At 52.5% G+C, this 9,722-nt stretch overlaps 2 protein-coding genes across 2 annotated transcripts in view; both read right to left on the bottom strand.

The window, feature by feature from the left end:
• Nucleotides 1–1,581: 1,581 nt before the first annotated feature.
• Nucleotides 1,582–5,209, bottom strand: Psmb8 (proteasome subunit beta 8). The gene is made up of 6 exons (XM_021218017.1): nucleotides 4,860–5,209; nucleotides 4,062–4,209; nucleotides 3,744–3,855; nucleotides 3,055–3,184; nucleotides 2,364–2,568; nucleotides 1,582–1,870 (listed from the first exon to the last, which is right to left on the bottom strand). The coding sequence occupies exons 1-6, from the start codon at nucleotides 5,004–5,006 to the stop codon at nucleotides 1,782–1,784; spliced, it is 831 nt and encodes a 276-aa protein (XP_021073676.1). The 5' UTR covers nucleotides 5,007–5,209; the 3' UTR covers nucleotides 1,582–1,781.
• Nucleotides 5,210–6,191: 982 nt separating this feature from the next.
• Nucleotides 6,192–9,722, bottom strand: part of Tap1 (transporter 1, ATP binding cassette subfamily B member) — a 10,279-nt gene continuing 6,748 nt past the window's right edge. Inside the window, exons 8-11 of the mRNA XM_029531337.1 lie at nucleotides 9,441–9,617; nucleotides 9,036–9,198; nucleotides 8,368–8,504; nucleotides 6,192–6,829 (exon numbers count right to left, since the gene is read on the bottom strand). Coding sequence (XP_029387197.1) covers nucleotides 6,623–6,829; nucleotides 8,368–8,504; nucleotides 9,036–9,198; nucleotides 9,441–9,617 — 684 coding nt within the window. The 3' untranslated portion in view covers nucleotides 6,192–6,622. The remainder of the gene's footprint in view (nucleotides 6,830–8,367; nucleotides 8,505–9,035; nucleotides 9,199–9,440; nucleotides 9,618–9,722) is intronic.

Raw genomic sequence — 9,722 nt, 5'->3', positions numbered from 1 at the left:
AGGAGGAGGAGGAGGAGGAGGAGGAGGAGGAGGAGGAGGAGACAGAAAAGAGCATAGGAGGAGAAAGGCGAGGGAAGAGAATGGGCGTGGACCGACAGGAGGGGAGGGAGGAAACTGGAGGAGGGGGTGGCTTCAGGTCCCCTCCCAGTCAGCGGACCACACAGGTGTCCCACCTCGAATCACTGTGGAAAAAAGGAAGGAGATGAGGGAAGGACAGAGCGGGGAAGAGACGAGAGGTTTGAAGGTTTTTTTTCCAGGCAAGCTCAAGAATTGGGGTCTGGGGTAAAACTAGGGCTTACAAGAAGGCCTAGGCTCCTATCAGCAGGCCAAAGGTTCCCTTTCACAGATTTTGAACCCAGAAGGCTTGGCCCTTTGTCCTCAGACTTTCTTCCCAGCACACCGCACTTGCAGTGAGGGCCCTGGGTCAGTGCCAGCGCCTGCTGCTTGTGAGGTAGGCTAACACCATCAAAGAGGAAACCCTGTCTCCTCCCCAGAGCCCAGTTTATTGCAGAAGTCACCCCTCTGGGCTCAAGGGAAGAGCCCTCACAGAGCATGGTGAGGCACCAGGTTCCATTCTCAGAGATGAAAATCAAGTGTCTCCACACCCCCCACCTCCCCCTCCTCCCAGTGGCTGCTCATCACCACACCCCTCCACCAGAGCACCACAAGCAGAAATGACTCGGCGGGCTCAAACTACCTATAAAGGAAAAAACCCCCTTAGACACGCTGATGTGACTACCCATGAGTCATTTGAAGGTCAAATGTTGAGGGGGTGTGGCCTTAAAGCAGGCCTACATGGCTATGCCTATCCCTCTGGACTTTAGGGCCACCCTAGGTGGAGAAGCCTCCCATCTGGCTGTTCTGGCTCTGAGTCCTCTAACCCCTGACCTGGCTCTTAACCAATCCTGCACTGAGCACTACTGTCCTGAGCACTCCTGTGCTGAGTACTTCTGCGCTCAGTACTCCTGCACTGAGCACTCCTGTGCTGAGCACTCATGCGCTGAGCACTCCTGCACCAAGCACCCATGCACTGAGCACTCCTGTGCTGAGCACTCCTGTCCTGAGTACTCCTATGCTGAGCACTCCTGCCCTGAGCACTCCTGAGCTGAGTACTCCTGCACTTACACAAGACCTAAGTGTTTTCTTTCACTTTCTCCTCTGCTTCCCCGACCGACCCGGAGAGTCCTGCTCATCTCTCTCTATTGTGCTTGCACCTTGCAGCCAGGGGTGAAACATGAAACTGAACCTCAGCAATCTTTACATCCGCTATCCAATGTCACCCCGGCATTACTTGAGCGCTCCCATGCGTATTGTCATCACAAAGTCTTCCCAGTCGCCCCTAAAAATACATGAGGGGCCACACTGGAGTCCCGAAACCATGACACTCCAGGAAGGGCCTCTCCAAAGAGAAAAGTGATGGGTGGATGGGTGACGGCCCTCCCAGTCCTCCTGAGAGATGTAGGGGAAGGATGTCCAGGAAGAACCTGATGAACCCCTTCTCAATGGAAGCCTTGCCTGATTTCCTGTTTGTGCCCTAGCCCTCCCTCCAAAGGGCCCACAGCCTGACAACCCAGAGACGTGTATAACCGTTTTTCTTTTATTGTACTTAGATGGTATCCGTGGGTGTGGTGCTGAGAGGGTGAACAGAGCTTTGTCTCCAGCCCAGGTTGAGCCTTTCTTTCCCCTAAGACTGAAGTAGTCCCAGGTCCCTGAGTCGGTCAGCCAGTGCCCCCGATGCCAGTGAGTGCCGCCGATGCCAGAGGAGGCCTGCCCAGCAGCCATCACAGAGCGGCCTCTCGGTACTTGTACAGCAGACCACTGACATCGGAACTCTCCACTTTCACCCAACCGTCTTCCTTCATGTGGTACACTGTGAGCAATTGAGAAAAGAACATGGCGTCAGGCCTTGGGCGAGTCTCTGCCAGAATGGTGTGGCGTAAGCAATTTTCATGAGCATTATGTGCACATGTGCACACACACAGCTTTCAGGATCATTAAACATGCACGGGTGAGCACACGCGCACACACACACACACACACACAGTTTTCAGGAGCATTAAGCATGCACATGCGCGTGCACACACACACACAGAGCTTTCAGGATCATTAAGCGCACGCACACACACACACACAGCTTTCAGGTGCATTAAGTACAAGCATGCATGTGCGTGTGTGCGCATACACGCGCGTGTGTGCACACACACACACACTGAAAACCTTTGTCTAGAATTTCAGTGTTCTCAGACCTGACATCTCCACTCATCTCCCCCAGACTCCCAATCTAAGCCCCCCCCACCTCCCCCTCCTCCCAGGTGCTGGGGAGCAGTGGTCCCCCGGTGGTGTGGGCGGCACTGGTCTCTTACTGTTGACGACTCCTCCAGAATAGTTGTCTCTGTGAGTAGCATAAGCAATAGCTCTGCGGCCAAGGTCGTAGGCCTCTTCCGGACTGAGGTCCTGCCGGTAACCACTGTCCATCACCCCGTAGGCATACGTGTTCCCGCTGCCAGTGGAAAACATCTGTCCCGAGAGCCGAGTCCCATTGTCATCTACGTAGTAAAGTCCTGGTCCCTAGAAGATGGGAAACCATCCCGAGTTGAATTTGGTTTATTGGTCATATCAAGATGCAAGTGTGACTTGTGAAGAGCAAGCAACACAGTGATGCCACCATAGAAACATTTGAGTTAAGACAGCACACTTTAGGGGGCTGGAGAGATGGCTTAGCGGTTAAGAGCCCCCTGACTGCTCTTCCAGAGGTCCTGAGTTCAATTCCCAGCAACTGAACCACATGGTGGTTTATGACCATCTGTAACGGGATCCAGTGCCCTCTTCTGGTGTGTCTGAATACAACAAAAATGTACTCATATAAAATAAATAAATGAATTTTAAAAACAAAAACAAAAGACAGCACACACTTTGGTAAGCATCAAAACCTGGGCCAAGCATGGGGGAGGGGAGGGTTCGATGGGTAAGACACCTCTCACGGGGTGGGGGGGGAGCACAGGCACCGGCCACCCACGGGGGGGGGGAGCACAGGCCCAGGCACAGGCCACCCACCTTCTTGTCCCAGCCGCAGATCATGCTGCCCATGGAGAGGCCCATCCCCCGGTACTGCAGCATCATGTTGGAAAGCAGCTTGGAGGCTGCAGACACGGAGATGCGTTCTCCATTCCGAAGATAATACAGCCTGTGGGAGCGAGGAGGAGTGAGGAGGAGGAGGAAGAGGCAGAGGAGGAGGAGGAGGAGGAGGAGGGGAGGAGGGGGAGGGAGAGGAGGGGGAGGGGGAGGAGGAGGAGGAGAAGAGGGAGGAGAGGGAGGAGGGAGGAGGGGGAGGAGGAGGAGGCCTCAGGGGCAGCTATGCCTGCATTCCCTTTCTCCCATAGCACGAGGGAGCAAGGACCGTACAGATGAGTGTTTGGAAGGTATGAACTTGTGGGACATAAGAGTAAAGGAGAGATTTGGAATTTAAAATCTCTGGACCACATTTTAAAAGCCTAGTAAATGACAGCACCCTGCAGGTTAAGTGACTGCAGGTTAAGTGACTGCCAGATTATCTGGTTTATAAGCAGAGACCCAGGCGAGGATTTGGGAGATTTTTAATCACACAAAGGCTTTTTTAGTATTATTATTATTATTTTAAATCCCTTATGGTTGCTAAAATGGATCACCAGGTGGGTGTAAGTGACCTGGGACATGGTGGGGGCGGGGAGAGGGGCTGAACAAATGAGATGATAAAATCGGCCTACCTGCACTCCTTGGCCAACAGCCTCTCCCAGTACTGACAGTCGGCTGCACAACCCGACATGGTGCCAAGCAGGTAAGGGTTAATCTCGATCACCTTGTTCATCCTTATGGAGGCTGGAAGAGTTTTGAGATCAAAGAAATGAGCCCACAGCTCCCCACACACACACCTCAAACCCCCACCCCACCCTTCCACCCGCCCCACCACCACCCCGTGCTATAATGCCCACTCTGTCTGAACTTCGGCACAGGCCTTCCACTCTACTGAGAGAACAGCTCCACGAGTCAGACCACTGGAGCACACACGGAGCACACATACTCACAAATGTAACTCCCTGAAGTGGCCCTGGAGTCCACGGCCACGATGACCCCATGCTGGAACTTGAAGGCTAGTGTGGTTGTGCCGTGGGCCATCTCAATCTGAACATTCCTTTCCTGGTCACCACCAAAGGACCTCAGGAATGCAGTGGGCTAAGAGACACAAGAGGCAGAGGTGCACCTCAGTGCTCGGAGGCTCCTGAAGAGTGGGTGAGGAGGGGTCTGCAGACTCTAGATGTAGGCAGCTCCAAAGAAGGAAAAGCAGGCTTCCAGCACGTGGGAACAAAGGTCATGGTAGGCGACTTCAAGGTGTTCCCTGATCCGTGGCGCCTTCGGTTCTCGAAAAGCACATTTTAATAAATTATTCTGATTTTACAGTAGAGGGGCTTGAGACCTAGGCCACCTAGTGTGTCCTAGGACACACAGGGCTGGTTACTGAGGCCAGGTTAGGCCACCCAAGTTCATAGGTCTTCCAAGACACCTGTACAGCCCCTGCAGCGGTGGCTCTGTGGAAGGCCTGGTGATCTGTGCATTGTGTCTTGGGATTGGCACCAACCATCTTCTCAGTCTCTCTGTCTCAACTCCCTTTGTGACTCACTCTCCTTCTGTCCCTCCCCCACCCCTTTCTCCCGCCTTCCCATGCCTTAATCCCCACGTTGGTTCTTCAGGGCTAGCCTTGATGCTGCTCTCCTGGACAGCCCCTCCTGGCTTCCTCACCTCCTCAGACTCAAGCAGACACTCCTTCCTCTGTGCCCCCCACCCACCCACCCCTGCATCTCTCCAGAACGCCCTACAGTCCTCACCTGCATTCCCCGGGGAAGTGCGAGCTCCGGAGTTTGCGCGGAGAAACTGTAGTGTCCCGGGTCCGAGCGACTCCCGCTTCCCGCATCCAGGGCAGCCCACTCGGGCCGCTGCCCCCGAGCGGCACCGCACAGATCCAGTAACGCCATGACCACTTGGCCCCGGAGATCTGTCGACTCTCCGACAAGGAAGTGAAAGCGAAAGCCACAGTACCAAGGGGAGGGAACCAGTCCCCCACCCCCATCCCCTGCCCTTTCTGAGTAGAGCCCAGTTAAAGGGTGTCTGAACTAAAAAATGTGTTGGGGACGAGTTTTCCTGCTGCCACATCAGTGAAACCAGCTAGAGAATGGGCTGTGGGGTGAAAGAAGAGGTGCGCCTTCGGAGGCCGCCTAGCAGTGGGGCACATGAAGACCCACAGGCGGGGCGGGGAGTGGGGCATCTTCTGGGAACAGCGGAGGACTGGATAGGGTCCTGTCTCCTAAAGAGGTGGTCTAGAACGTTGGAACCTGAGAGGAGTATCGAGCCGATCCACCTAGGCGTGCGTCCTGGGGATGGGGCAGCACTCAAATAAATGAGCATCATTTTATAGAAACTGGAAAATGCGATAAATGGAAGCACAGGGGCCTTCAGGTCCTGGGACGACCAGAAAAAAAAAAGACGAACCAAGGAGAGGACGCAGTTCGAGTCTTTCCATGTGTCCCTCCTAGGGCCCCTCTCGGTTCAACAGTCTCACCACCCTGAGCCACCCACGAGGACTCGCCCTTCTGCCCGGGGCTGCTCACGTCGCGCAAGTCAGGGCTGCGCGCTCCTTCCTTGAATCCTAAACCCCACCTCTTCTTTGCAACCTGTGCAGACCTAATCTGCCCAACAACTGCTGACGTCACACACCGGTCCCTCCCTGAATGGAGGAGATTTACTGGCTAATCCTATCCATTTCATTGAGATTATCCCGGCGTGTGCCGCTGAGAAAGGTGAGCGGTTCAGAAAGAATCTGAGCGGGCGAGGTTATCCAGTCTGGCTTTCTGTGGTCCCCACCCGCGGCGCTACCGCGCTTTCTCCAGCCTCAGCGAGGAAGCGAAGGACTACAAGATGCAGTTGCTGCTGCCTTGGGGTGCGGAGAGGGAAGGGCTGCCGCCCGGTCCTGCTCAACACTAGAAGTCGGTGGGTAGGCAGGAAAGAGAAATGAGAGCCCCGGGGAATAAAAGATGATGGAGCCAGCAGTAAAACAGAATTCTGAGGAAGAACGGGACACTGGACTGGGGGTGGGGGGAAGGGTGCTGGCTAACTCAGCGAGCACTTTGCGGGAGCTAAGAAACAGGAGAAGCCACAATACAAAACACCAGTTTTATTACAAATATCAAACACCCACAGAACACCCATAGGCCAGCCTATGCCTTTGGTTAATTGGGGTGGGCCCTTTCTCTCTGTACACTTTGGACGTTTCTTCTCATTCTATCACAACCAGGTTTGTGTGTGCATGCTGTGATACAAGCTCAGCACCGGGAGGATGGAGACTGGAGATTTAGCAGCTCAGTGTTAGCCTGGGGTACCTGAAACCCTGTCTAATAGGGAGCAGGTCTGGGAAACACATTCGTGGTAAATTCCAGGCATTTCCTAGAGTTTACATTTTCTCGCGTAACAAGCACCTCCGCCCCTCAACTGTCTCCGTGGGTGTGGTAATATCTTTGCTCCCAGGTTCTCTGACACACAGAGTAGAGGACAGGAGGGGGGGGTCAGCGCACAGTGTGCAGTCCAGAGGCCCCCGTCAGTCTGCAGGAGCCACAAGAGCCTCTACCATGGCCCGGTAGCACCCTCCTCTCTCCATGAGCTGCAGGTGGGTGCCCTGCTCGCTGACAGAGCCTTCTCTGAGAAAGAGGATGTGGTGGGCCTGCTCTGCCAGGCTGAGCTGCTGGGTGATAAGAAGAACCGTCCGAGACGCCCGCTTGGGGCTCTCATACAGGAGCCGCTGGACCTGCAGAAACACACAGACGTTACAGTCCAGGAGACCCCTGGGCTTCCAGGGCTGGGACACACTGTCACTTCCCAAGGGTGCCGATATCCCTGGTCTGCAGCGCCTCTCCAAACCTTTGATTTGTTAAGGTGTCTTCACAAGAGGTGGTACAGAGAGAGGAAGAGAGGAAGCATGAGGGGGAGGGTACTGAATAGTCTCTCATCTCTACCCATAAGCTGGGTAGAAAATTATTCTTCTCCCATATCCTGTTCCCCACTCCTCTCCTCCCGGTTGCTCCTACTCAACCCCCTACCTCTCCTCCATTTCCCTCCAGAGAAAAGCAGGCCTCCCAAGGACATCAACTGTCCTTGGGAGATGGCATACATACTAAGTTGAACTAAGACTAGGGTCTCCTCGTCCAGCCTTAATATGTGGACTTTTTTTATGTTCAAAAAATGTACATTAATTTATGCTTTGAGAATTTCATACATGAATATAATGAAATATAACCATACCATCTCCCATTTCCCTCCTTTTCACCCCCCTAGGACCCACCCCACATGTCACCTTTCCTATGTCATACATATTTTTAATAACCCACTAATAAGCTGAGAAAAAATTTTGTAATTTGTTTTTATTTTATGTTCATTGATGTTTTGCTTGTGTGCAGGTGTCAGAAGCTCCGGAGTGGCAGACATGGCAGACAGTTGTGAGCTGCCATGTGGGTGCTGGGAATTGAACCCAGGTCCTCTGGAAGAGCAGCTAATGCTCTTAAAACTAATGCTCTTAAAATGAGAATTTTTTATATCCAACTTAAAGAAACGTAATGCAGGGCTGGAGAGCTGGCTCAGCGGTTAAGAGCACTGGCTGCTCTTCCGGAGGACCAGGGCTTGAGTTCCAGCACCCACATAGTGGTTCACAACAATCCATAACTCCAGTTCCAGGGGATCCATACCTTCTTCTGACTTTCAGAGACACTGGGTACATACACTCATACACATAAAATAAATTAATCTTAATTTTAAAAAATGTAACAGTGACAAAGAACACGAGCGTTTGGATGGTTTGTATCTGGACCCAGGCTCCACTGCTCAATAGCTGTGTGACTTTTAGAAGGTTAATCAACCTCTCTTAGCCTCTATTTTGTCACAAAATATATAGCACAGCAAAAGACTCTAACAGACAAATTAGTACAAAGGGTGGGATCGAACATCTAAGACACAAAGCAAGCTTAGCCCACACAGACTTTTAGAACAGTGGCTCTGTTCACTGGTTCCAGTGTCCTGGAGGAAAGCTAATGGGACCAAGAATTCCAAGGACAGGTTTGAACAGTTCTGTTGTTGGTTTAACTAACACAGGACGAGTGACAGAAGCAAAGCTCCCATGGGAATGAGACTTCAGGGAGATGACACAGCAGGGTGACCCAGCCCTCCAGAGGTAGCAGCAGGAAGACTACCAAGGGTCTGAGGCCAGCATTGTCTTCAAAGTGAGGTCCAGGCCAGCCAAGACCACATAGCAAGATGGCTCAAAAAGGCAAAGGGTGAGAGCCAGAGCCTTACCCGTAGCTGGTTGCCAGCATCCAGGGCACTGGTGGCATCGTCCAAGATAAGCAGGCGTGGCTTCCGGATCAAGGCTCGGGCCAAGGCCACTGCCTGTCGCTGACCTCCTGACAGCTGGTTCCCAGTCTCGCCTACCTCTGCAGAGACAAGAGTCCAGCTGAGATGTAGATAAGTTTGTACACACAGCACACAGACACACTCATACACAAACACAGACACACACACACATATATATGTATATATATATGTGTATGTATATATATGTATATATGTGTGTATATGTGTGTATATATGTGTATATATATATATATATATATACTAACATACACATACATACACAGGCACAAATATATATACTCACATACATACATACATACTCACTCACATACATAGACACAATACACACATACATACACAGGCACACATACACACTCTCATACATACACACTCACATACACATACATACACACTCTCTCTCTCACACACACACACACACAAGGGCATGGACGCAGCTGACAGAGGCAGTGGAAAGGGAGACCCTCTGAAGGCAGATGGAGTCTGAGGATGTGAATCTTAGAGTTTCAGCTACAGTTGACATTGAAGGGGCAGGAGGGATTGAATAATAAAGGCGGGATTTTGTTGAAATCTGGATGGGAGAGCGCAGATACCTGTGTCATAGCCCTGAGGGAACCCAGAGATGAAATCGTGGGCTCCAGACTCCATGGCCACTGCTGTGATTTCCTCCATGGTTGGAGTCCGGTTCAAGCCATAGGCAATATTTTCTCGAAAACTTCTTCCAAATAGCAGCGGCTCTTGTCCCACTGCAGCCACCTGAGGTGAAATGTGAAGAGCCACAGGCAAGAAACACACACTCACATAAATATACATTCACATAGGCAGTCCAGGGACTGAAGATTCACAATCTGGTGCACACCATACAGTCCCGTGACTTCTGTCCACAGCCCCGACTCTGCCCATGGCTGCCTGCACCCCCTAACTCTCTGCAAGTGTTTTCGTGAAGAATTGTCTCTTGGCTTGATCTCTCCCCTCCCCCACACCTCCTTCTTGCTCACCTGAGTGTGCAGGTAGTGGTGGTCATACTGGACCAGGGGCTCGCCATCCAGCAGCAACTGGCCCCCGGTGGGCTGGTACAGGTTCTGCAGCAGGGCGGCCACGGTGCTCTTCCCTGACCCATTGGGTCCCACCAACGCTGTCACAGTTCCAGGATGCAGGGTGAACGTCAGCCCCTGGAGGCCAGAGAAGCACACAGCATTTGGAGGCCTCTGTCACTCAGTGTGAGTTCCTGGACAGCCAGGGCTGCACAGAGAAGCCCTGTCTTGAGAAAAAAAAAAGGG

Source organism: Mus pahari, chromosome 18, assembly GCF_900095145.1.
Source record: "Mus pahari chromosome 18, PAHARI_EIJ_v1.1, whole genome shotgun sequence".
NCBI lineage: Eukaryota > Metazoa > Chordata > Mammalia > Rodentia > Muridae > Mus > Mus pahari.
This window is presented reverse-complemented; position numbering and strand designations above follow the sequence as displayed.

What these genes read in the sequence shown, in the direction of transcription:
- Psmb8 (XM_021218017.1), bottom strand. Translation starts at nt 5,006, where the DNA reads ATGGCGTTACTGGATCTGTGCGGTGCCGCTCGGGGGCAGCGGCCCGAG. An exon ending in CACTTCCCCGGGGAATGCAG is followed by an intron (nt 4,210 to 4,859) that starts GTGAGGACTGTA and finishes TGTGTCTCTTAG; the next exon opens with CCCACTGCATTCCTGAGGTC. An exon ending in TTCTGGAGGAGTCGTCAACA is followed by an intron (nt 1,871 to 2,363) that starts GTAAGAGACCAG and finishes AATTGCTCACAG; the next exon opens with TGTACCACATGAAGGAAGAC.